The following is a 27,305-nucleotide window of genomic DNA, read 5'->3' as shown; positions in this document are numbered from 1 at the left end:
TTTTCCAAAAGCTTATAATTACTCCCACATAAGACTACAAGTGAGAACAATATTAAGATTATTTCAAATGTAGAAACAAGATAAAGTATGATGAAATAAGACTGACCTTGTTTGAATGTTCAGAAACGATCAGGACACCGATTTCCTTTAGAAAATCTAGTAGTGTCGAAAGTTAGATTCAGTTCAAATATCCTTAGGGAGGTATAAGGAACTTTAAGTTGACTAACTAGGCCAAGGCCTGACTCGCAAGGGGTGGGTTAGTCGAGGGTGTGTGTCTGATGCATAGATTCCAGGGGTCCTATCCTCGGTAGACTATAGGGTGTGTGAGCTTCGAGATGCAGAACCCTCAGTCGCACCATGATTGTCTACTATAGAGTAGAGCTTGAGTATACATATACTCACTAAAGCAAAAGCAGTAGACTTGATAGCCTGAGTCTTTTAGTGGTACACTTTTAGTATGATCTAGTTGTTTGTGGCACTGAGCTAGTTAGCTCAGCGTTTGGAATTTTTTCCTTACACAGATTAGGTGGTGCAACCAGGGAGTTTTAGAGTGACCGAGGTCTAGAACAGAACATATTAGAGTACGTCTTAGTGGTTGAAGGGCATATATATTTATAAACCTTGTTGTAAAGTTGAGTCATAGATTCAATTTAAAGTTGGTTTGTAATTATTTTGGAATGTATATTTATATATTTGGGGAGAACCCTAGTATAAACTTTTAAGCTATATTTTTATGATGTTTTCTTTTAAATATAGTCGTTTTAAGCAGGAGAAATGAGAATATTTGGGTTAGCCACTTCAGTGGTTCCATGTAGCACCCTAATTGGTCGACTGTGTCTCGTACTGGTCTAGGATGTTACTCTGATTGAATTTCATTTTAGATTATCTAAAAATCCAATTAAAATTAAGTCTTTAGAATCTTGATAGTCTCTAACTGATAAGTACTTTATTTTGAACCTCTTTAATATGAATAGAAGAAATAAGATGTTTAATTGTTTATTTTGCATTATATTTTTTTTTTTGAACAATTAAGTCCTAGGGAAGGGAAAAACAAATTTTGCTCTTAATGGGTATTAACCCACAGCCTAGGATGTTGAGTAAACCCACAAAATATAAAATTTAAATATAATTTTTTTGTAAAATTTTCATGTTTGGATTTAGATATTCAATTTGAAAATTTAGATATCCTAAAAATCAGATCCATTCGAATCATAATTTTAGGACAAAAAGGCATTAGAGGTTCTGTACTTTAAAAAAATCAATGTGGCCATTGTATTAGTTTTTCTCTCAATGTGGCCCTCAAACTCAAAAAATAAGCTCAATGTGATACTTTAACTAACATTTTTAGACATTAATCATTACGGTGCTGACGTGACAATTCACGGTGCTGACACGATGGTTCACAGTGTTGACTTAGTAATCCAGGGTGGTTGATAATGTGACGGATAACAAAAAGATGAGCTAAATCGGTAACTCAAACATGGCAAATAGACTGCCACGTCAGTACTGTAAACCGTCATAGTACCATGAACTACCATGTCAGTATCGTAACGGTCAAACGATGAAAAAACGTTGGTCAAAGGGCCATATTGAGTTTGTTTTCTGAGTTGTAGGGCCACATTAAGAGAAAAAAAAATATAATGGTCACATTGTTTTTTTCAAAAAGTACAGAGACATCTAATACTTTTTACCTGATTAATCAAAATTTTGAATATCCAAAATTTTAGATCGATTAATATCTAATATCGAAAAAAATGCACACCCTAATAGTGCCAAGGAGATCAACACATTTACAGATAATGATTTAACTATTTGATAAAACGTATTAGTAAATCGTGCCCTGAGACTTGAGAATAGCCCCTTACCACTAATCATGCCTTATATTCATAGTCCCATCCACATTCTCTTTAAGGGTAAAGTTATAATAGTTCCCAAATTTTTACGGCGTTTTTTATTTTGTTCACCAACTTTTGAAACTTGCAATACAATCGTCGAACTTTTAGTTCATTTTCAATAAGGTATCTACCATTACCTCCTGTTACTCCTGTTATTTTTTGCTTAATTGACACTTAATTACCTCCTCCTCCTCCTCCTCCTCCTCCTCCTCCTCCTCCTCCTTCAATTAATTCATTCACTATCTTCATCTACACTTCCCATTTCAAGACGGGAAAAAACCCCATTCCCTCTAATTGCATAAGTTTATTCATTAAAAAAAACTCCTCAAAATCAAGAGAAACCCATTTATTAAAAAAACCCTCCTTTTCTATGATTTTCCACCTCCTCCTTCCAATTTCAAGACGGAAAAACCCCCATTCCTCTAACTGGAGCAGTTTATTCATTAATAAAAACTCCTCAAAATCAAGATCCTCCCTCCTCCTCCTCCAATTAATTCCTTCACTATCTTCATCTACACTTCCCATTTCAAGACGGAAAAAACCCATTCCCTCTAATTGCAGAAGTTTATTCATTAAAAAAAACTCCTCAAAATCAAGAGAAACCCATTTATTAAAAAACCCTCCTTTTCTATGATTTTCCACCTCCTCCTTCCAATTTCAAGACGGAAAAATCCCCCATTCCCTCTAACCGGAGCAGTTTATTCATTAATAAAAACTCCTCAAAATCAAGAGAAACCCATTTCAGAAAAACCCTCCTTTTCTATGATTTTCCACCTCCTCGTGAAAGGTTGGATATTCTGACTGTTCTTTCAAGAAAAGTTAGTGATACTGATCACTGATAATGTTCTATGCCGCGATTTCTAGTCTTTATTCTTTTATTTTTGTTCTGTGAATCACATGTAGTAGCATTGTTACTTAGATTAAGGGAAGAATGTCGGATATCGGTATGACTGACATGGATATACTCTATTTTAAACGATTTGCTACATAAGGAATTAGAAATTTAACTTTATTGAATGTTTTAGTTTTCTTTCCTTTGTAATGTTTTGTTTTTACACAATAATTGCAGCTGCCTCTAGTCAGTGATGTCGATTTAGACCCCATAGCGTATATGACAGAAGGATTTAGCGGAGCTGATCTCCAAGCTCTCCTCTCAGATATACAACTCGCTGCAGTGATGAACATTTGAGCAGTGCGAACGGCAACGAGCTTGGTAAAATGCCGATCATAACCGATGTTGTTCTGTAGTTCAAGACCGTCGGTTTCAGAAGCACAAAAGAGACTGAAATCTACAACCAGTTTCTGGATTCAAAGTGATCAGTATCACCAATCTTTCTTGAAAGAACAATCAGAATATCCAACCTTTCACAAGGAGATGGACAATCACAGAAAATGGGTTTTTCTGAAATGGGTTTCTCTTAATTTTGAGGGTTTTTGTAATGGATAAAGTGCTACAATTAGAGAATGGGTGCGCTTGGATTTTGTTTTTCATTTTGGTTTTGGCTGTGAGATTTATTGGATTTGTATTTTGCACAGTAACTAATATTTTAAATTGAAGGAATGGAAGTGTGAGCTCTCATTAAAATGGTGGGTTTTTTAATTTGTTCTTTTGCATTTTGTACAGCTTAAACATCAGCGCTGGAAAGTATATAGATTATGAAGTTCTTGAAATTGAAAATGTTGATGAAGATGAAGGAAATAAAGGAAGGATAGATGGGGAAACAAGTGAGGAAAAGATTCCAAAAAGTTGTTTTAATGGAGAAGGAGGAGGAGGAGGAGGAGGAGAGAGAGAAGAGTTAATATCAGTTAACTGTATGTCAGCAAAAAAAATTAATAGAAGGTAACACAGAAATTTTATTAAAAACAAATTAAACATTTGATGATTATATTGAAAGTTCAAAAATTAGGTGATCAAAATATAAATATCCTAAACTTTTATGGACTATTTATATACTTTACCCTTTTATTAATTTGAATAGCTAATTGCAACGAATGGCTTTTATCATCTAACATCTTTAGCAGATTCTACGTGTTATTGGCTAACAAATCACTATACTCATCCGTAATAACATTGACATTCAGGGATGAAATTAAGAATTTATTATAATATAGGTTAATTTTTATTTTCTATGAATATAATTTTTTTAATTAAGGGAGACTAATAATTTTTCTTTATTTTTTTAAAAAAACATATATTTTTATTAATTAATAATATAAAATTAACATTGTCAAGGAGAGTCTTGGCCGTGCAATGTTCCGCCCATGGGCCATTCATTACTATCCAAAGCCTCATGAAAATTCCTAGGGACTTGATCATTGCAATACAAAGACCTTAGGTTAAACATTCCTCGCTTGTTTTTAATAGTCAACAAAATACAACGGTTTAAAACAATTACGAGATCAGATTTAATACGTAAGTTATTGTTACAACATCAAAAGATATGTCCAATCCTCTGTTGAATCAATGTCTCTTCTCTTTTTTCGGAACATCTCACTAGTCATTATCACTATCTCTTCTCATGTCGTAATTACTTGCACCGCCCAACTTTAGATTCATATGTATAACCATATAACATATAAGATAACCAAATCAAATCAAACGTAGTACAAAGTTTGTGACAATATTTCAGAATCTGGCTCTTAGGTTTGCAAAATTCTATGAATTGGACAGTGAGATGTTATGTTGGTAATGACACATGCTGGTGTCAAATCATTATACGCACAAAAATCTTTGATTTATTCGTTGTTATCCCCCGGACAGAGGTAGGAGTGGTTGCAAAATGAGTACAGCTGCACCAAACCATGGGTGTATAAAAAGATCTGATCCGACCAATTTTGTTCATTGATTCATTTGATCTAGTCTGAAAATTTAGGTATCCAATTCATTTTTTAATTTTGGATGATTTAGATCAGGTATTCGAAGAAGAAAATAGATAACAAGATCAAATACGGGTAGATTGTAATACCTCGAATCTCGAGTTAGTAGCACGAGTCAATCCGAGACCCATAAGTTGAGCCCATTAGATCTTTTAAACTAGTTTGGACCAGTTTATGAGGATATCGGACTTAAGGTTGGCCCAAGAGTTAAAGTTAAGTGGTGGCTTTAAGTTGGAATTAAAAGGAGAGAGACCAAAAGTGTAGTTTAACCATAGCTTGTTTTAAAGGATAAAAACCCATATTATAGAAGGATTTCACGTGAACCAAAGCCTCCAAAACACTCATCAAAGTAATAGACTTGATAGCCTGAGCCTTTCAGTGATACACTTTTAGTATGATCTAGTTGTTAGTGTGAAACTGAACTAGTTAGCATAACGTTTGGAATTTGTTTCCTTATGCAGATTATGTGGAGCAATTAAGGAGCTTTAGAGTGATCGAGGTCCAGACCAGAGCATATCAAAGTACATCTCGGCGTTTTTTGAAGGACATATATATTTATAAACCTTATTGTAAAGTTGAGTCGTATATTTAGTTTAAAGTTGGTATGTAATTATTTTGGAATGTTTATATATTTATTTTGGGAGCTCCCTAGTGTAAAGTTTTAAGCTATATTTTTATGGATGTTTTATTTTAAATATAGTCGTTTAAAAGCAAGAGAAATGAGAACATTTTTGGGTTAGTCACTCCGGTGGTTCAGTGTAGCACTCTAATTGGCCGATTGTGTGTCGTACTGGTCTAGGGTGTTAAATTTAGTGGAATCAGAGCAAGGTTTAGGCGTTCTTAGAACCCGCGGGTCAGTGTCAATAAAGAGTTTATGAGTATACATGCCCCTAAAGAGTCATGTTGTACTTTTGTATATGCAATAATCGTAGTAGTGATTCCTCGGTTTTTCCTTAATCTTAGATTTTAGAGATGGATAGAAGCCAATGCCATAGTAGAGAGGGTAAAGAAAAGAGTAGGGCTTCCTTAGCCAGTGATTCCAGATATGAGTTCATCCTAGACTCTGAGCATGGAAGGACTGGAGACGCAGGGGTCGATAAAGCGAAACTTTTCGAAATTTAACCTCTACCTTGAGGTGAATAGTTAGAGCCATTCCCCAGAAACCCGTTACCCAACCTGTTCAGCCAGTTCCTCCAGTAATAGCACCTTAGGAAACCCAGTAGAGAGGCTCTGGAGGTACCAGACCACCGAATTCTTTGGGTCAAGAGATGATGATCACGTTGTAGCTGACTAGTGGTTAACATAAACCCTTAAGACTCTTCGTCAACTACATCTTACCCCCAAGGGTATGTTAGACTGAGCATCTCCCTGCTGAAAGGTGACGCGATAAATTGGTGAGAAACTATGGAGATGTCGTTAGAGCCTAAGCTACATATATGGGACCGATTCATGGAAGAGTTCCACCAAAAATATGTTTGAGAGACCCATATGGACGTTATAAGGGATTAGTTCGCTCAGTTAACCCAAGGGAAAAATTTATCATTGAGCACGAGGTAGAGTTCATTTGGCCAAGTAGATATGCACCAGAGCTAGTTTCGTCTGAGTATCATCGCTACAGAAAATTCAGAGAGGGTAGCTGACTAGACATCTAGACCAACCTAGTTGCAGAATTGTCGTGAGTTTTTGCTGAGCTAGTTCATCAGCCAAAGGCAGTAGAGAGAGTTTTAAGAATGAATGCAACGTAAGAAGGGGCCACTTCTAGACGGGGTAGAGAAGTAGCCGAGTTAGCAGAACCATCCTCACCATCCAAGAGGGCGAGCGAGTCTCAAGGTTTAAGAGGTACTCAGCAGGTCAGTCTAGCAGATCAGTGCAGAGTTCGAGAGAAGGTGGGAGTAGGACCAGTCAGTGCATGAGGTCATTGTCTACCTCCTCAGTGGCAAGTGTGGTAGGATCATCAGGAGTGCCTTCTCAGCCCTGTTGTTCTCTCTGTGGTAGGAGGCACCTAGGAGTTTGCAGGCAAGGTACTAGAGGTTGTTACCATTATGGATCCCTGGATCATTTTATTCGAGATTGCCCGAAAGCTCCGGATATAGCTCCTGCTTCAACCCAGCGGTCAACTTCTATAGTTCAGAGGGGCAGAAGATCTCAGAGAGGATGAAGTTCTTACGGTTAGGTTGGTAGGGATACAATTCAGTCTAAAGCTAGCATGGAGCCTAGCTATCAGTTTGGGATCCGACCTCATGAGGATGATGATGCAGCTGATGTGATCTTAGGTACCCTTACTCTATTTCCTATTCTAGTTACCACCCTAGTTGACCTAGGGTCCAACCCTTAGGAGTAGATGTTCTAGTGGTTAGGATCTATTATGATACCTTATCGAAATTTCCTAGTAGGAGGGGGAGTTGTAATACCCCGAATCCTTGGGTCAGTAGTTCAAGTCAACTCGAGACCCATAAGTCGAGCCCATTAGATCTTATAAACTAGTTTGGACCAGTTTATGAGGGTATCGGTCTTAAGGTTGGCCCAAGAGTTAAAGCTAAGTGGTGGTTTTTAGTTGGGATTAAAAGGAAAGGGACCAAAAGTATAGTTTAATTATAACTTATTTTATATGATAAAAACCTCTTATTTTAAAAGGATTTCACGTGAACCAAAGCCACCAAAACACTCATCCATTCATCTTCTTTTTTCTCCTCAAGAGTAAGTAGAAAGATGAAAGCTTTAAGATTCTCAAGCTTAGTTTGAAGCAACCAAGGTAAGAATCCTAATCCTCATCTTTCAAGCTTTCATTTAAGCCCCTAATCTTGAGTTTTTAGTGTGGGTTTCAAAAATGGGTTTTTAGGAAGGTTAAAGAATTCAACGGATTCAAGTTTATTCTAGTAAATTTAAGTTTTTTAAAGTATCCTTAACCTTGTTATAAATCTTAGATAAGTTAGTAAACCCTTTTTCTTATCTTTGATTAACAAAGGAGCTAAGAGAAAGTTCAATGGCTAAAGGTAAAGAAAAAATGACTCTTAGTTGATTCAAGAGGTGTTTTAGTAGCTAAGGAAATTAGGTAACACACTCATAACCTCTTTATATCGATTGTGGTCCATCAGAAATGAATTTCTAGCTTGAGAGGAAATTATGAAGCTTAGTGATGAATTTGCATAGTAGATTTAATAATCAGTGTAGTTAGCATGTTATAAAGCCTTATTTATGACCCCTATGATCAAATAAGACTTAAAAACATTGGGAAACCTTAAAGTAGGAAAAATAGGGAGTGGGTGGCAAATTCGTGCCTAAATAGGACATGTTTAAGGGTGAGTATCGATAATATAAGAAGAGGTATCGATATTGTTCATGTTTCAGGCATAAAATCGAGAGTTTTTGAAGAGCAGTCCCCTTAAAGGAGTATCGATATCGAGGGTTCGGTATTGATACCGAGGGGCTTGGTATCGAGACCGAGAATATAGAATGCCATTTTGGTATCGATACTTTAGGAAGTATCGATACCTAAGGTCTATGTATCGATACTCATATAGGAGTATCGATACTTCCCCTTTTCTTCCATGGTAAATTAGTTGTGGTATCGATACCTTAGGTAGGGTATCAATACTGAAGTAATGGTATCGATACTTTATGGCCAGTATCGATACCAAGGTAAAGTTTTGGGCTTTAAATCAAGAGAAAATGTAAAGGCAAGTGATGTGACACCCATTTCTCGTATTCATTTTCGTACACAAATCACAGGTGTTACAGTACCTTTAAAAACATTTCCTTATTTTCAAACCAATAAAGTTTTGTTTCTAAAAATAAATCATTTTAATATAATAATAATAAAAACATTCATTAACTATTAGTAAGTAAAATAACTTTAAAGTTCTAACATTGTAATTATTACAACCTCATAAGTCAAATACATTCCCATAGCATTTTCATAAGTCTATTACATGCCATCTAATAATATCAAATGTAGACATATTTTTCATATAGTTACTAATGAGGCAACCTTTGATTGATGATATCAGTTGCACTCCTTACTCCACTCGTACTAATACCTAAGCGTGAAACCAACACACGCTAAGTATTCACTTAGCGAGGCATAATAATATAAATGAAGTGTAATCCATACACAAGTATACCATGATTATCAAAATATGAATTAAATCGTACAATTCATAAGAATGATTAAAACTGGCTTAGTAAACCAAGTCCCTTTCACATAACCAGCGAAACTATATTTAGTATGTCCAATATACCTATCTATCGGTATTTTCTAAATTATCCTTTTATTTTCCAAATGTATTTTGAATGAGAATACAAGGTACATGAGTTGCACCTAAGTGCCGAAATGGTAATCCATAAACTCATTATGAATTCCAATAATGCACACATGTAGTGTTGAAATGGTCATTTATAAACTCATTATGAATGACATGGGTTGCACACATATAGTGATGATACGGTAATTCACAAACTCATTATGAATTTTGTGTGTTGCACATATAGTGCCAAAAGTACACATAATACTGATACGAAAATGCAACATAGGCATTAAACAAAATTGATCGATAACCATCATACGAAAATGCAACTTATGCATTAAACAAAATCGATCGATGACCATCATACACAAAGTATGTCAAAATGAACCTATGAATCTCAATGCACATACAATGGTCCTTTAAGTTAATTTCACATATTAAACATATATTTCTGAAACATCGATAACTGTTAAAACAATTATAAAAGTTAATACATTCCTTTTTTGAGCAGTTCATACTCTATAATTATTCGTAACATCAATTCCATAACCATTATGAAGATATATCAAAATAATGTAAAACATACTTTTATCAAACATTCGAGGTTGACTCATCACAAGTCATCCTCATTTTATATAAGTACATAATAATGCACTCACCTGGTATGCCTCACTATTATGCCTTAATGATGTCCGACTATTCGATAACTTTATCTTTGCCCATTTTCTTGCTTGACTTAGGAGCTTGATTACGATCTACACAAGCATCATAATTACCCATACAATACAAATATTAGTATACATCTAATAATACTCAAAAGTACTAATATTTTCGAACTCTATTAAAATTATTCCTAAATTAAAATTTCAGACGGAATAGTATCGGTACCCCTCCTATGGTATCAATACTTCTCTACTATGGTACCGATACTCACTTCAGTATCGATACCATTTTTGCATTCTGGAATCCATTTTTCAATTACAGTATCGTTACCTTCCTCTTGGTATCGATACCTCTATATCAATATCGATACTATTTGCATAAGTATCGATATTGTTCATCGGGTTCATCATATTTCCTCTAATTTAACCCTATAGTATCAACATTGTTCTTCCAATACTGATAACTTTACCCATATTTTAAATATTTCATTTCGATTTTTACCAAATTTTCACCTAAATCTCTTACTCTTATCTCCAACCATACCATTAATCTCATTATCACTTATCCCAACTAACTTACACCCATAAATCTCCTTATATCATCCAAAATCTCCAAAGAACACTCAAAACTAAGAATCACACCAAATTTTAAAACATGTTTTTAATCACTTCTAATGCTTCAAATCTCTTATTTTACTTATTTGACAAGTCAAAAATGCTTTTAAACTCCAATAACTGACCATATTTCATCAAAACACTCAAAAATTCATTTTCTTAAATCACTAATAAATTACTAATCTCTTAGTTTTAATCATCCTTGAACTTTCCTTAAGCCTCTATATCAGTTAAGACTTCAAAACCAACCTAAAAACGAAAGGAAAACCCAACTTGAAAAAATCTTACCTTTGCTATGGAGAGTACGGGGACAGGAATAAGAAGAAGAGTAGATTTTCAGACTTATCCTCTTATTCCCCTATTCAACACTTAAATATCTCTAAAAAATATTAAATTCATTTCCTTCTAAAGGACCATAATGCCCCTTCCTTCTTACTAATAAGTCTTAAACACAATTTCCTAAATCAATCATTGTACTTTTTAATTTATTCAAATTAACCCATCAACTTTTAAATCCTTTCACTATAATCTCTGACCCGATATTTGGGGTATTACAAGTGAGGTTTTCCAAAAGCTTATAATTACTCCCACATAAGACTACAAGTGAGAACAATATTAATGATTATTTCAAACGTAGAAACGAGATAAAATGATGAAATAAGACTGGCCTTGTTTTATGTTCGGGAAACAACCAGGACTAGTAGTGTCAAAAGTTAGATTCAGTTTGGATATCCTTATGGAGTGCACAAGGAACTTTAAGTTGACTAACTAAGGCCAAGGCCTGACACTCGCAAGGGGTGAGTTAATCGAGGGTGTGGTGTCTGATGCAGAGATTCCAGGGGTCCTATCCTCGGTAGACTAGAGGGGTGTGTGAGCTTCGAGATACAGAACCCTCAGTCGCACCATGATGTCTACTATAGAGTATAGCGTGAGTATACAAGTATACTCACTAAAGCAAAGCAATAGACTTGATAGCCTGAGTCTTTCAGTGATACACTTTTAGTATGATCTAGTTGTTAGTGTGGCACTGAGCTAGTTAGCTCAGATTTTGGAATTTGTTTCCTTACGTAGATTAGGTGGTACAATCAGGAAGCTTTAGAGTGATCGAGGTCCAGAACAGAACATATTAAAGTACGTCTTAGTGGTTTTGAAGGGGGTTTATATTTATAAACCTTATTGTAAAGTTTAGTCATAGATTCAATTTAAAGTTGGTTTGTAATTATTTTGGAATATATATATATATTTATTTTGGGAGCTCCCTAGTGTAAAGTTTTAAGCTATATTTTATGATGTTTTCTTTTAATTATAGTCGTTTTAAAGCAAGAGAAATAAGAAAATTTTTGGGTTAGCCACTCCGGTGGTTCTGTGTAGAACCCTAATTGGTCGATTGTGTATCGTACTGGTCTAAGGTATTACTCTGATTGAATTCTAATTTTAGATTATCTGAAAATCCGATTAAAATTAAGTCTTTAGAATCTTGATAGTCTCTAACTTGATAAGTACGTTTATTTTGAACCTCTTTAATATTGAATAGAAGAATTAAGATGTTTAATTGTTTATTTTGCATCAATATTTTTTTTAACAATTAAGTCCTAAGGAAGGGAAAGACAAATTTTGCTCTTAATGGGTATTAAACCCACAGCCTAGGATGTTGAGTAAAGCCACAAAATATAAAATTTAGATATAACTTTTTTGTAAATTTTTCATGTTTGGATTTAGATATTCAATATGAAAATTTGGATATCCTACAGATCTGGTTTGAATCATAATTTTAGGTCAAAAAGGCATTAGAGTTTCTGTACTTTAAAAAAATAATGTGGCCCTTGAATTAGTTTTTCTCTCAATGTGTCCCTCAAACTCAGAAAATAAGATCAATGTGATCCTTTGACTAACATTTTTAGACATTAATTATTATGGTGCTGAAGTGAAAGTTCACGGTGCTGACACGGTAGTCCACGGTGTTGATGTGGTAGTCCACGTGGTTGATAATGTGACAGATACCATAAAAGATGAGCTAAATTAATAACTCAAACATGGCAAATAGATTGTCACGTCAGTACTGTAAACCATCATGATAGTACCATGAACTACTATATCAGTATCATAACGGTCAAACGATGAAAAACGTTAGTCGAAGGGCCATATTGAGTTTATTTTCTGAGTTGTACATAGACATCTAATATTTTTACCTGATTTTAGTGAATCAAAATTTCGAATATCCAAAATTTTAGATCGATTAATATCTAATATCGAAAAGAAATACACACCCCAATATAGTGCCAAGGAGATCAACACATTTACAGATAATGATTTAACTATTGGATAAAACGTATTAGTAAAATTGTGTCCTGCGACTTGAGAATAGTCCTTTACCAATAATCATGCCTTATATTCATAGTCCCATCCACATTTCTCTTAAGAGTAAAATCTACAAATAGTTCTCAAACTTTTAGGGTATTTTTATTTTGATCATCGAACTTTTAAAACTTACATTATAATCATCGAACTTTTAATTCATTTTTAACAAGGTTACGTAACACTTAATTACCTCCTCCTCCTCCTCCTCCAATTAATTCCTTCATCATCTTCATCTACACTTCCCATTTCAAGACGAAAAAAAAACCCATTCCCACTAATTGCAGCAGTTTATTCATTAAAAAAAAACTCCTAAAAATAAAGAGAAACCCATTTCAGAAAAACCCTCCTTTTCTATGATTTTTCACCTCCTCGTGAAAGGTTGGATATTCTGACTGTTCTTTCAAGAAAGGATAGTGATACTGATCACTGATAATGTTCTATGCCGCGATTTCTAGTCTTTATTCTTTTTTTTTTGTTCTGTGAATCACATGTAGTAGCATTGTTACTTAGATTAAGGGAAGAATGTCGGATATCGGTATGTCTGACATGGATATAATCTATTTTAAACGATTTGCTACATAAGGAATTAGAAATTTAACTTGATTGAATGTTTCAGTTTTCTTTCCTTTGTAATGTTTTGTTTTTACACAATCATTGCAGCTGCCGCTTGCCAGTGATGTCGATTTAGACCCCATAGCGTATATGACAGAAGGATTTAGCGGAGCTGATCTCCAAGCTCTCCTCTCAGATGAACAACTCGCTGCAGTTGATGAACATTTGAGCAGTGCGAACGGCAACGAGCTTGGTAAAATGCCGATCATAACCGATGTTGTTCTGTAGTTCAAGACCGTCAGTTTCAGAAGCCCAAAAGAGACTATGGAATCTACAACCAGTTTCTGGATTCAAAGTGATCAGTATCACCAACCTTTTTTGAAAGAACAATCAGAATACCCACCTTTCACAAGGAGATGGACAATCACAGAAAATGAGGGTTTTTCTGAAATGGGTTTCTCCTAATTTTGAGGGTTTTTTTAATGGATAAAGTGCTATGGATTTTGTTTTTCATTTTGGTTTTGGCTGTGAGATTTCTTGGATTTGTATTTTGCACAGTAACTAATATTTTAAATTGAAAGAATGAAAGTGTGAGCTCTCATTAAAATGGTGGGTTACTGTGTTTTTAATTTGTTCTTTGCATTTTGTACAGCTTAAACATCAGCGCTGGAAGTATATAGATTATGAAGTTCTTGAAATTGAAAATGTTGATGAAGATGAAGGAAATAAAGGAAGGATAGATGGGGAAACAAGTAAGTAAAAGATTCTAAAAAGTTGTTTTAATGGAGGAGGAGGAGAGAGAAGAGTCAATATCAGTTAACTGTCATGTCAGAAAAAATTAATAGAATATACCGATAAATATCTTATTTAAAACGAATTAAAAGTTTGATGATTATATTGAAAGTTTAAAAATTATGTGATCAAAATGCAAATATCCTAAAATTTTATGGACTATTTATATACTTTACCCTTTTCTTAATTTGAATAGATAATTGAAACCAATGTCTTCAATCATCTAACATCTTTAGCAGATTCTACGTGTTATTGGCTAACAAAGCACTATACTCATCCATAATAACATTGACATTCATGGACGAATCTAAGAATTTATTATAATATAGATTAAATTTATTTTCTACTAATATAATTTTTTTAATTAAGGGAGATTGATAATTTTTCTTTATTATTTGTTTAAAAATATATATTTTTATATTAATTAGTAATAAAAAATATAATTAACATGGTCAAGGAGAGTCTTGGCCGCGAAATGTTCCGCCCATGGGCCATTCATTACTATCCAAAGCGTCATGAAAATTCTAGGGACTTAATCACATTGCAATCAAAGACCTTAGGTTTAACACTCCTCGCTTGTTTTAATAGTCAACAAAATACAACGGTTAAAACAATTACGAGATCAGATTTTATCATATCTCAATTAATAAGTTAACATTAATTCATGTGAACGTCAATACTTTAACAGAAAGAACGAGTTTAGAACATAATGAGTCAAGTGACCATTTTGTAACTTTTAATAGTCGGAGATTAAAAAAATGATGCCCTATAATAGAAGAATCATTTTATAACTTTTAATAATTAAAAGACTTAATAAAACAATATCACATGATCGGTGGACCATTTGTGTACTTTATAAAAAAAAAGGTAAACTACATATTTAATAGCTAAACTATCAAGTTTGGTCAATTTTAATATCTAAACATTCAATGTTTTTTAAAATCATATCTAACGTTTAGTTTTCATTCATTTTAGTACCCATTGTTAAAAACGTAGCACGTTTAGTGTCTAAACTATTAGTTTTGGTCCGTTTTAGTACCTAAACTTTAATAAACTAAAGGTTTTAACGGTGGGTACTAAAATGAAATAAAAACTAAATTTTAGGAATTGTTTTAAAAAAATTTAAAGTTTAGATACTAAACGGATAAAAACTGATAGTTTAAGTGCTAAATGCATAGTTTAGCCAAACAATATTATCCCTCTTCTTCGGTATATCATGTTTTACGGTTACTGAAGGTACTTCTTGGTAGCTTTAGACCTTTAGATCTTCTTCGATTCCGTTTCGGCGTAGAACGGAAATCTCTCGTTCGACGCTATGTCCGAAACGACTCAGGGATCCGAACTTCAGAATGGTTTCCAACCACTACCCGAACCGGAGTCGGATTTGAAAGTGGAATCTCTGCCTGAATTACAATCAGAAACGAAACCGGTTGAGGAATTGAAATCGGAACCGGGGGTAACTGATGCCGAGCCGAAGCCGACGCCGGACACAGAGAGCTCGATCCAAGCAACCACCGACCAAGTTGCTCGTCCGGGGCTGCGTAAAGATGAAGAGAATCGGACTTTCACTATGAGAGAATTGCTAAGTGAATTGAAAAGCGACGAAGATGATACAAGCTCTCCTTACAGGTACTCTTTCCCCTCATCCTTTTCGAGTCTCAGATAAAAAAATTACTCTCCTTAATTCGTTATTGGATATAACGAGCTTTGAATGTAGAAACCTCTGGATCTTTGGCATTCTCTGTTGACTCGTCTCCTTAATTAGGCTATTTCACACAAACTTCTAGATGCATCTAGGCGTACTCGTTCTGTTAAACTAAGAGTCCGTCTTCAATTATTGCACGGATGAGCGACTGTTCTCCGATCTCAGTCTTCATTACTCTTGAACCTAATTGTTAGAATCTAATCATGTATGTTTTGCTGTATGTGAGCCTTTCAGCTTGTTCTCAACTTCATGTGCGGCAGTAACTGTATCTTACGCTTTCTATAACTTTGATTAAGGAGTCCTTGATTTTGGGATCTTGCAGTCTGTAGAATGCAGTTTATATTATTTTTCATGCCGCCATTCATGCACTAAAGGTTTCTTGGTCTTGTAGGAGTAAATAACTAAATATGTATCATCTTGTTTCTTCTTGTATTTATAATGTTTCTTTGCTCGACAATGATATCATTTTTACTCCATGATTTATATATGCTTCAGTCAAGAAAGCAGACAACGACAATCCTACCAAAACAATGCTGTAATGGAGTTGATCAATAGTGTCACTGGTACTGATGAGGAAGGCAGGTCTCGCCAACGGATTCTTGTATATGCTGCTAAGAGGTACCATCATCTTGTTTTATACACTTTTCACACTTATTATTCATACTGAACCTGATATGTTGCTTCTTTGATTCTGCTATTCTGTAGTACTAATTTTAAGTCTAACTTTGTAGGTATGCTACTGCGCTAGAGAAACCCAGAAGATTATGATGCTCTTTACAACTGGGCATTGGTTCTTCAGGTTTGAGATGCTGGTTCATTCTGATATTGTTATCTTAACATCATTCAAAATGAATATCATGTCCTATTTTTATACTGCTAGAACTTCCTGCTTAAGTTTGTGAATGTAAATATGTAATCATTGCAAAATATTACATTTCTCATTATGTCCATGGGATTCTTATTTGTCTTGCAGAAAGTGCAGATATGTTAGTCCAGATTCTACTTCGCCTTCTAAAGATGCCTTGCTAGAGGAGGCTTGTAAAAGTATGATGAGGCTACTCATCTCTCTTCCAACACTTCATGATGTATGAGTTCTTGTTCAACTCACTGAGAATTGTGATTAGTTCGTTTTCAATTACAAGGGCATGATGACTTCTCAGAATGCATAAGCCATATAAGAAGCAGGATAGACAAGAAATAGTGTAGATGCAGAATGCATAAGCCATATAAGAAGCTGGATAGACAAGAAAAATAAGTGTAGAGATGCATAATGCATATATGTTCCCATATATGGATGAGTATGTATAGTATATTTTTACTGATATTCTTTTCCTTTGTTGCAATGTTGTTGCTTAACAGGCTTTCTACAACTGGGCAATAGCAATATCTGATCGAGCAAAAATGCGTGGTCGGACCAAAGAGGCTGAAGAACTCTGGAGCAGGTTCTTACTAAATAATTTTGGTATTTCAATCGTGATAGATTTGTATGAAATAGTAGTCCTTTGAAGGCAAATCTTAGTATCTTGTTATGGTTCTTCAGTTAGTATCTTGTTATGAAAACCTTTTCCTTGCATGGATAAGATTCTTATTCTGTTTATGCTTCATGATAGCTTCTTGTTATTATACAATCTATTTATTAAGGCCAAGGAACTATGGAAGTGGTTTTTCCGTGGAATTTTGGTATGTAGTCATTCTAGAATTTAGTTCTGAAACACATTGTCCTTGTGGTAGTGCTGCATGGAAACCCTTGGCCTCCTCTAAGAAATGCCTTTTTGTAGTGATAAATACCTTGTCTTTGGTTTCATAGAGCCTAACTTACCGTTATGGTTTTTCAGGCAACAAAAAACTATGAAAAGCTGTCCAACTCAACTGGAATAGCCCCCAGGTATATTTGAATTAACTGTTTTTTTAGTCTTGTAATTTTGCTAACTAGAACTACTCCACTCTTCACTTTATCCTCTCTCTTAGTGATTTTAAGGATTCTTATTTCTCTTTCAGGCACTAAACAATTGGGGACTCGCTCTTCAGGTGAACTATTTTAGTGATGTTATTATTATTTATAATCAGCTTCATTTATCTCCATATTTTCCAAATTTCTGGGCCTGCTTCTATGGAGTTCTAGAATATTATACTTACTTTCATGCCTTCATTTTAGGAACTCAGTGCAATTGTTCCAGCTCGAGAGAAGCAAAAAATTGTGAGGATTGCAATTAGGAAGGTACAAAAGTCATTTGGAAATATCAGGCTGATCAGATGACTATATTAACTAGCAGCAAAGTAATTTGACATCTAACGAGTCCTAGAAGAATAAGCTCTCACTGCATTTGTATTTTTACAATACCCTTTATTTCTAATGCAGTTCCGTGCAGCAATACAGTTGCAGTTTGATTTCCATCGAGCAATATACAACCTTGGAACTGTTTTGGTGAGTTTGTTGGTTATTACTAGTTCTTAAACTGGATGGCATGATCCTATTCTCACCTTTGATACATTTCTTTTTAGATAATGACCTCCTTATGTGAACTTTCATACGAGTGAAGCATAGATTTGTAACTTGAAATATCTTATTTTTAATTGCAGTATGGACTAGCTGAGGATACCTTAAGAACAGGCTCCCCAAATCTGAGTGAAGTTTCCCCAAATGAGCTGTATAGCCAGTCTGCTATATATATTGCTGCTGCTCATTCACTGAAACCAAATTACTCGGTAAGAGATCTGTGTGTTGTTCCAGACTAGAGAGGTTTACTGTACGACAGGCTATTTATGTGGCACAATTATTGGCTAATGAAATTTTATCTCATGAATGCTTTTTCTTAACATAAAGTGTAATAAAGAAAGCTAATGTTATAATTAATTTTCTCCTTAATTTAAAGTTTCAGAGTTCTGCAATTTGATTTCCCATCTTAGTGCTTTTGTGTGTGTGTGTGATTATGTTCTTATTTGATGTTTTAAAAACATACAGGTTTACAGCAGTGCCTTGAGGCTTGTACGTTCAATGGTCAGTATTTAATCTTTCAACATTTCTTTCTGTTTTATTTTTTTAGATTGATCGAGCCTTCCATGAGCAGTGTTGAGTCTATTAGCAACGAGAACAATCTCTTGCTCCTTTCCTGGATTATTTTAATTTTATAGTAGTATTTTTGATGTAAAACGTGTTCTACGGTTCATGTCTGTCTTCACCTCTTCGGAGCTGTTTTAGACTGTCATTATCAGTGCGCTACAACTAACTGTTTGAGCTGCACCAGAAACTGTTGTTTTGATGCAATATATCCTTTCCGAATAAAGAGCTACATACCTAATCCAATACTTTTTCAAATAATATTCCTTTGGCATGAATGTGAGCCTACTCATAGTCATTGAGGGCGTCATTACATTCTTAATTGAAATAGCTGCACAATACATTTTATATTATGCCCAACTAAAATCAAATTTCGACAGTTGCCTTTACCCCATCTTAAAGATGGGTATCTTACTGCACCACCAGTTGGAAATTCAATTGCACCTCATAGTGTTTGGAAGAGAACAGAGTTTTTCTTGAATCATGAAGCTCTTCAACAGGTAAAAAAAAATTGTTTGTCTTTCTTTAAGTTCCTTTTGAATTTGGAGTGAATTATAGTGTTCATCTCTAGTTTGTGCTGCTAGTTTTTTTTTTTTTTTTTTGTCTAATTGCTTTGGTAGTCAACTCAACCTATACCAGTTAAATGCCACATCTCTGTTCAGACTTTCATTTTCTCCATGTTTTCTATTTTCCAATTGAGCAGGTCAGCAGGGTGGATCACAAACAAGTTTCCCGAAGCCTCTCTGGCAGAACTATAGATGTAACAAATATCGACAAAAAGGCTATAAGAGTGGAAATTCCCGATATTGTTTCTGTATCAGCATGCGCTGATCTGACTTTACCACATGGTGCAGGCCTCTGCATCGATACCACCTCTGGTCCGGTTTTCTTGGTAAGTAAAATGCTCTTGATTTTCATTCAAAAAATTTCCTCTTGAATCTCACTGAATGAATGATTTCTTTCATACCGATGGAAAACCTTATAATATTAGGTAGATAGGCCACATGTTTATCATTTGGATGCAATCTTACGAATATATGCATGTATGGCGGTCCAGCTTTAGTGAGTATTTTATGCTGTCTTTCAGGTAGCCGACTCGTGGGAATCACTAGATGGATGGCTTGACGCCATACGCTTAGTTTACACAATTTATGCTCGAGGTAAGACTGATATTTGGGCAGGTATCATTACGGGCTAATTATTGTTTACGGATCGAGCTTTCATATTTTGTTTGGTTTATCTGGCACGCCTTCTGTTTTCGTAGGATCTAATTTGTGACTTGCCCTGTATATCATCAAATACTGTACTGTTATGCTAACTTCGCTGTCAAATTATTTATTTGGTATCACAGTCGATATGCTTACGCTATGCAGAACTGATTAGTTTTACACACTTCAACTCTATTTGATTTAGTAACCACGCATCTCAGCTCATACGGTACGTTGTACAATTTAGTTTGTTTCCACACCCTCATGGATTTTACCATTATATGTAGGAACTTCGAACTTGTGGGTGTAAACTGTAATTCTACCATTATATTTAATTCAGATTTCATTATTTTTAAAGGGATTAGCAGGCAATACTCATAATTTGCAGGGCCAAGGTCACTGCCTGCCCGTGGGTCCGGCAGCTACAACTTTTTTTGTCCACGGACCATGCTTTGAAATTTTTGTAACAGAAAATGCAAAGGCTAGATCACCCTGATTGCTCTAAAATATTACTCCATTCTATAATAACCTAAAGAATACTTGTAGCACAATCAAATTAATTGAGTATATATCAGGGCAATTATCTTATCATGTTTTAGAAAACGAAAAATTTTAAGATAACCCAACCCTAAACCTATACCGGAATCGTTATATAAAATACAGGGTAAACTACATTTGTTATATAAACTGTTATTTTTATTCTATTTGCTCTATTTTTTTCCTTCAAAATCCTAATGTTCTATTTAGGTTCATTTTAGTGCACGTTAAAAATTTAATAGTGATGTTGACATATCATAAGATAATGTTATGTCATTATTAAAAAAATAAAAATATATTATTTCAATAATTTTATTAATTTTTTAATGGTGGATATCAAGTTAAAACTTAAACTAAATGTTAGATATAATTTAAAAAAATTGAATACCAAAACAAAACAAAGTATTAGTTTAAGTAGTTAACATGTTTACCCTAAAATGTAGGGTTTTATAAATAAATTTGGTAAAATATGTATTTAGTACATGAATTATCAATTTTAGTCTATTTTAGTACTTAAACTTTTAATTTTTTAAAATAATACCTAATTATTTATTTTTATTTCGTTTTAGTTTCTTGTTATTAAAAACTTAACGTGTTTAGTACTTAAACTATCAGTTTTGGTCTATTTTAGAACCTAAATTTTTTTATTTTTTCAAAACTTAATGTTAAATCTTGAACGGGGTATTAAAATGAAACAAAAGCTAAAGTGTTTAACTACCAGTACTAAAATAAATAAAAATTAAACTTTAAGTATGGTTTGAAAGAAAAATTGAAAGTTTAGGTATTTAAACGAATCAAAACTGAAGTTTATGTACTAAATACGTGGTTTACCCTATAAATTTTCCAAAATAGTGACTTTGACAATATCAAAACAAAACATGTTTGTCGTTTTATCTAGGCCAGCATCAGAAACCGTGTTCCCGCCACTGGTTTGACTCTTCAAAACCGAGTTCCCGCCACTGGTTTGATTCTTCAAAACCAAGTCTATTCAGCCGCCTCCACAGCTCATCTACTTTTTTGAGTATAAAAGTCAATCCCTCCGATTTTATCTATGACACCAGGAAAAAATGTGTAGGTCTACGGATTATTACAACTTCCGGTGCGCCGATCAAAACCTATTAAAAATCAAAGCTTTTTTCGTTCGGCTATCGGGTTTTGATTCTTGTAAGGGTCCATTATCCAATTCACTCACTCTGCTCTTCCCAATAAGAATCAACGAATCGGCGCTTGAAGTTTCCGGAGCCACCATGCGGTCTGATTCCTCCGCGTTATTGGTTCTCCACCGGATGGTTAACGTGAGGTCTCGGAACGGAGAAGCAATATACGGGAGCCGGGAGCGGGTTCGGGTCGGTGATGGGGTCGGGTTCGAGGTTTATTCGGGAGAGGAGAAAGTGTTGAAAGGGATTTTCAGAAGAGAGGAGGAGAAGTGGAAGATGAAGTGCAAGTGCGCTCTGGAGACGAGGGACGCGAAAACGGTCGGAGGTGAAGGGGCGGTGGCGGATGTGTGCGTGGAGGTGGACGGAGACGTGGCGATGGGAGAGAGGGTCGAGATGGTTGCGAGGAAGAATAGGAGGGTTGGTTTTGATCGGCTAGAGGATATTCCGGAGGAGAGTGAATTCGACGGCGTGTGTTGTTGCGAGTGTGCAGAAGCGTACGGTGGGGGTATGGAAGGAGATTGTGGTGGGGCGGAGGAGATGTACGGGTGCGGCGGAGGAAGTGAGCTGGGCCTTTGACGTGGGCATTTGGGTGATGTGTTTGGGTGTTGGGTACTTATTTTCCAAAGCATCTGCCAAAACTCTAAGGCGCATGAGAATGCTATGACACCCTCTTCGAAGGAAGGGCAGCCCAACATCCACTAGGGCTATCACTCGGGTTCAACCTTTGTATATTCTTACTCAATTTTGGAACTGGAATTTCAACTCATTCTTACCGAGGTTCAATTATTTTATGGCAAATTATGTATTTAGTATTCAAATTATCAGTTTTGATTTGTTTTAGTACTTCAACTCTTAATTTTTAAAAAAATCATATATAATATTTAGTTTTCAAAAAATCATATCTAATCTTTAGTATTAAAAAAACATATCTAATTTTTAGTTTTTGTTTTATTTTAGTGCCCGCCATTGAAAATTTAACTCGTTTAGTACTTAAATTATCAGTTTTGGTTCGTAAGTATCTAAACTTTAAAAAAATTCAAAATCTAATGTTAAGTTTTTAATGAGATATTAAAATAAAACAAAAATTATACGTTAAGTGTGGTTTTGAAAGAATTGAAAGTTTAATTATTAAACATTTAATTTACCCATTGTTTTAAAATTACTTGTATTTTTAAGGGTTAATTAGTCAAATAGTTACTCAACGTTTATGGTTTATTCCAATTTAGTCATGATTCTTTAGGGTAAACTATATCAACGGTCACTAAAGTTTAACTATGTTTCTCTTTTCTCCATTGAAGTTTCAAAAGTTATAAAATAGTCATTAATGTCATCGTTTTCTAACAAAACTGTAAGTCGATGGTTAACGTCCGTTAGTTGTATGATGTGGCAGTTTGAGAACTGATCTAGCACCCTTTGACCCCTAAAACACACACACACACACACAAATTATAGTAGTCTTCTTTCTTTCCTAACTCACCTTTACTTCTTCACTTAGCTAAGCATGACGGGTTTTACGAGGTGTGCATTCGATCAAGTAAAATTGAATAAAAAATTTTGAATTATTTGAATTGATGTGTCTTGTTTTATAACTCGAACTTTATTTGAATTTTTATCCAAATTTATAAAAGTTGAATCAAGTCAAGTTAAATTTTTGAGTTTCTGTTTAAATTTTATTATAAATATTTATAATATTATGGTATATTTAATTTCGATTTCAATGGTTTTTATAATAATATATAATACATATATATTTCTTCATATTTTGTTAATATATGCTAAACATATTTCATACCAAGTCAAGGATTCGATACAAACTTAAAAATCAATCTATTAATTATTAAAAGTTTTGAGTTATTTGAGGTATACGAGTTATTTCATAACTTGATTTGACCTTAAAGTTTTTTCGAATTAAGTCAAGTTTATGAAATTACAATTCGAAGTCAATTCAAATTAAATTTTTTTCATGTTGAAAAAATAATAATTTTTTAAATTTAAAAAAAATTAATTTTTCAAATTAAGTCGAATTGTGTTCACTCATTCAATGCCAACGGAACTTCAAATTCTTTCACAAGGCAATGTTTGCCATCCTATCAATTTGTCTTGCAATAGTTGTTGCACCCGAAGCAGAAGAACCCCTTGTCACTTGATCTTTTCCTCTTAAAAGTCAATCGTCCAAATAAGTCTTCTCCATGCATCATTTCTTTGAATTTGCTACATATCTTTCACCACCACCCAGAAAAAACAAACGGTTACACCTTTTTTGACAACTTTATTCTCTCTTCTATTTTGTTCACTCAACTCTCAATTTTTTCAATTTACTCTCTAAATTTTGAATTGCTTCTGTTTTGGTCACCCCACCGTTAAATAATTAATTTTGTTATGACATGACAACCAACACCAAAACGACGTACTTTTGGATCCCTTAGAAAATTAAATTTAGATAAAAACGACGTCGTTTTGATCTAAATAAAAATGTATTTTTATTTTTTTCTTCATTTTCTCCTATTTCCTTCTCTCTCCATCTTCTTCTTCATTCTTCCATTTCTTCTCCTCAACCTGAACAAAACTAGATTTCGACCATTTTGTCGGGCACTGTTTTTACCATCGTCGGTCACCATCGTTGGAGATAAATGACCCCCAAAATTTATCACCGAATGTATATCACCATTCCAAACACAAATCTGATGTTCTTTTGGCCGAAAACACAACTTTGATATCATTACCTTCGGATACTACCATGATTTTCCGTAGGGCCGGGACTAGGACGTTGGAGGCCCTGTGCAAATTATTTAAAAAGAGGCCCTTTTTCGTAAAGTGAGTTAGACCCCCAAAAAATGAGATAAGCTTTACAGCTGTAGCATAGTACTAATTATTGATATTTCCCATATCTTCCTTCGAACAAAGCTTTTTGGGCTCCTTTTTGATAGTTTAATCATCTACGGTAATACTAATAACCTCATTGTGAACTTTTTGGAGCCCTTGCTATTCCGAGACCCTGTTCCGTCGCGCACATTGCGCATGCCTAGCCCCACCTCTATTTTTCCGGTCACCATTAATGTTGATTCAGATGCCGAATAAAAACTTCTCATCTCCTTTTTTTAATCTTTAAGTCCAGATCTACATGAAATTAACCAAAAATCACAAAAATTAAAATCAAAACTCCAACCAAATAACTTTGATTTGTGCCCTTTTATCCCAGAACCAATGACAACATTTATTCCTTATGCAACCTACTACAGCAGGCAAGTTTCTCGAGTTTTAATCAAGTTGTCATCACCAATCACCAACAAATGCTCTCTTCTCAACAAGTCACTGCTCCAATCACTTGGTAGGACTTTTTCCTATTTTTTGCTTGTTTTTCTAGTTTTTATTCATATTTTGGTATTGTGTGGTTGTTGAAATTTAGTTTGGAATTTTATTTAGATTATTTGATACTCAGGCCCGTTTCTGAGATTTTGGTGGCCTTCGGCAACCTAAAAATTAGGCATTTAATCAGGAATTTAAATTACAGTCTGTGTTTGTGTCTTCAGTCCATTGTGTTTATCGCTATTGCGGATATAACAGATGATTGTGGTCACTACAAGTATCGTTGTTTGAATTTTTAATAAATATGCTATTGTGGACGTAACGATTATAGATATCATGGTTTCAGACGATATTGTTACCACTACATAATGGTCATTGTTGTGGTTAGTGGTTACAAACCATTATTTAAGCAATTGTTTCTAATAACAAGTGCTGAAAAAAATTAAGGGCAACTTCATAATAACAAATATTAAAAAAAAATCTCTAATGACAAATATTAAAAAAATAAGTCTCTAATAGCAAATACTAAAAAAAAGTAAATTTTAAGAATACACTCATAATAACAAATATTGAAAAAAATGGAAATTGAACTCATAATAGAAAATAAACTAAATTTAAAAAGATGCCCCAAGTAATAACTATTGAAAAATTGAACCCCAATTATTATTGAAAAATTAGGCCTTTAATAACAAATGTTAAAAAATTCGACACTTATAAAAATATTAGAAAAAATAAATTAGAAAAAATGAACACATAATAATAATATTAGAGAAAAATTAGATCCTTAATAACAAGTATTAAAAATAATTAAGCCCTTTAACTATAACTGATATAAAATTATTTTTTATAAATATAACATATTATAACAAATTTGGGCCCTGGTTAGGTGTCGCTCCTGCCTAGGCCCAGATGCGGCTCTGATGATATTGTTGAAGGTTTAACGACTAGAGAAAAAAATTGGGTTGAGCGATGGCGGTGGAGATTGAACACGTGAAGGTGGTGAGTATAGAGCAGAAAAAAATAAAAAAATAAAATTAATAAAATATTTATTGGTGCCTACATGGAGGTTTAAAAATTAATAAAAATAATAAAAAATGAAATGTCATCACAACGTTAGAGACATAACATGGAAGTGAGAAATGATTCAATCTGTGATCCAAATGACGAAGAAGTTTCATCTAATGAGGAGAATCACATATTCCAAATTCATGCTTAGCCAACAATAGAAGAGAGAGATCAACAAAGAGGTAACTGAGAGGTTCCCAACCAGATATATGTCGTTAGAGGAACTTTCTAACGGAATAGAGGTCAAATTTGAACTTATGATATCAAAAGATAACGATCCGATGAAACTTAAGTCCCATTGATGATGACAAACGATAATCGGTCGATGACGATGATCGACAACTAGTAGAGACGATTGATCAACAACTTAAAGAGAAGGGGAAATTTCTCTCTTCATTTTTGTGGTTGAAGATTTAAAATGAATTAACTTTTTTTTAGGTTGTATACTTAGCCAGAGCGAGCTGGGTTCAACCCATATTAGATCTGTGCCATCTTAAAATTTTATGGTAAATTCTTTCCGCGGTCCTTCCAGATTTTCATGTACCTACTCCTGGGTATCGATACCAAATGTAGGTTCGATTTCATATTTATCTAGTATCGATAACTCTATATAGGTATTGATATTACTCTCAAGGGTATCTATACCTCTCAAGGATATCAGTACCAAAATAAGTCCAAAAGTCGAATAAAATTACCGTAGTATGGATACTCCTGGTTGCATTCACCTACTACGTATCGGTACTACCCTTGAGTATAGATACCAAAGAAGCCTTAAATTTTGAATATTATGCTTGAACATGATACTATTACCCTAGGTATCTATACTAGAGGAACAATATTCATACCCTACGAATATGGTATCGATACTTCCTCACCAAATATCCAGATTTTAGCCTACACACGAACATTATCGAACCAATTTACCATTGATATTCAAACCCAAAATTTATCATAAGAATCTCTTCTAAACTCATTCCAAACACCTATTTAAGGCCCTAGGATGATATATAAAGCTTCTGAGAATTAAATGGAATCATATTACAACATTTTGATGCATGTTTAACATGTAAATCATCAAAACCAATCCACAATCTCTTTAACACCCAAAACATGTTTCATGGACATCATACATGGAAAGAACTACCGTCATAAAACCAGGCTAAAACCTTCAACACAAAAAGTGCACTTCTTGAATCTCAATAAGTTGGCTTGAAGGAGAGTAAGAACTTGAATAGGAAAAACCACGGATAAGAACTTAGCCATCTGGTGTGCCA

The 27,305-nt window shown here is 34.2% G+C and overlaps 3 protein-coding genes across 3 annotated transcripts; all 3 read left to right on the top strand.

The window, feature by feature from the left end:
- The first annotated feature begins 15,225 nt into the window (after window positions 1-15,225).
- On the top strand, window positions 15,226-16,468 carry LOC120133613 (protein HLB1-like). Its single transcript, XM_039150170.1, has 3 exons — window positions 15,226-15,624; window positions 16,196-16,318; window positions 16,432-16,468. Exons 1-3 carry the CDS (start codon window positions 15,311-15,313, stop codon window positions 16,466-16,468), a joined length of 474 nt encoding a protein of 157 aa, XP_039006101.1. The 5' UTR covers window positions 15,226-15,310.
- An 884-nt stretch (window positions 16,469-17,352) lies between these two features.
- Window positions 17,353-20,075, top strand: LOC120133602 (protein HLB1-like). The gene is made up of 10 exons (XM_039150161.1): window positions 17,353-17,380; window positions 17,557-17,585; window positions 17,699-17,728; window positions 17,856-17,918; window positions 18,060-18,125; window positions 18,281-18,406; window positions 18,663-18,698; window positions 19,139-19,258; window positions 19,462-19,650; window positions 19,846-20,075. Exons 1-10 carry the CDS (start codon window positions 17,353-17,355, stop codon window positions 19,954-19,956), a joined length of 798 nt encoding a protein of 265 aa, XP_039006092.1. The 3' UTR covers window positions 19,957-20,075.
- Window positions 20,076-21,512: 1,437 nt separating this feature from the next.
- On the top strand, window positions 21,513-22,502 carry LOC120133537. Its single transcript, XM_039150107.1, has one exon. It carries the CDS (start codon window positions 21,571-21,573, stop codon window positions 22,234-22,236), a length of 666 nt encoding a protein of 221 aa, XP_039006038.1. The 5' UTR covers window positions 21,513-21,570; the 3' UTR covers window positions 22,237-22,502.
- Window positions 22,503-27,305: the final 4,803 nt, after the last annotated feature.

Source organism: Hibiscus syriacus, unplaced genomic scaffold, assembly GCF_006381635.1.
Source record: "Hibiscus syriacus cultivar Baekdansim isolate YM2019G1 unplaced genomic scaffold, ASM638163v2 tig00001750_pilon, whole genome shotgun sequence".
Lineage (NCBI taxonomy): Eukaryota > Viridiplantae > Streptophyta > Magnoliopsida > Malvales > Malvaceae > Hibiscus > Hibiscus syriacus.
The sequence above is the reverse complement of the archived record's forward strand: the minus strand, read 5'-3'. Positions and strand labels throughout refer to the sequence as shown.

Excerpts from the sequence above, each read along its gene's own strand:
- LOC120133613 (XM_039150170.1), top strand. The coding sequence starts at position 15,311 with ATGTCCGAAACGACTCAGGGATCCGAACTTCAGAATGGTTTCCAACCA. Across the intron at positions 15,625-16,195 it reads GATACAAGCTCTCCTTACAG|TCAAGAAAGCAGACAACGAC; the intron begins GTACTCTTTCCC and ends TATATGCTTCAG. Across the intron at positions 16,319-16,431 it reads CTTGTATATGCTGCTAAGAG|GTATGCTACTGCGCTAGAGA; the intron begins GTACCATCATCT and ends CTAACTTTGTAG.
- LOC120133537 (XM_039150107.1), top strand. The coding sequence starts at position 21,571 with ATGTGTAGGTCTACGGATTATTACAACTTCCGGTGCGCCGATCAAAAC.
- LOC120133602 (XM_039150161.1), top strand. The coding sequence starts at position 17,353 with ATGGAAGTGGTTTTTCCGTGGAATTTTG. Across the intron at positions 17,381-17,556 it reads GGTTTTTCCGTGGAATTTTG|CTGTCCAACTCAACTGGAAT; the intron begins GTATGTAGTCAT and ends AACTATGAAAAG. Across the intron at positions 17,729-17,855 it reads ATTGGGGACTCGCTCTTCAG|GAACTCAGTGCAATTGTTCC; the intron begins GTGAACTATTTT and ends CCTTCATTTTAG.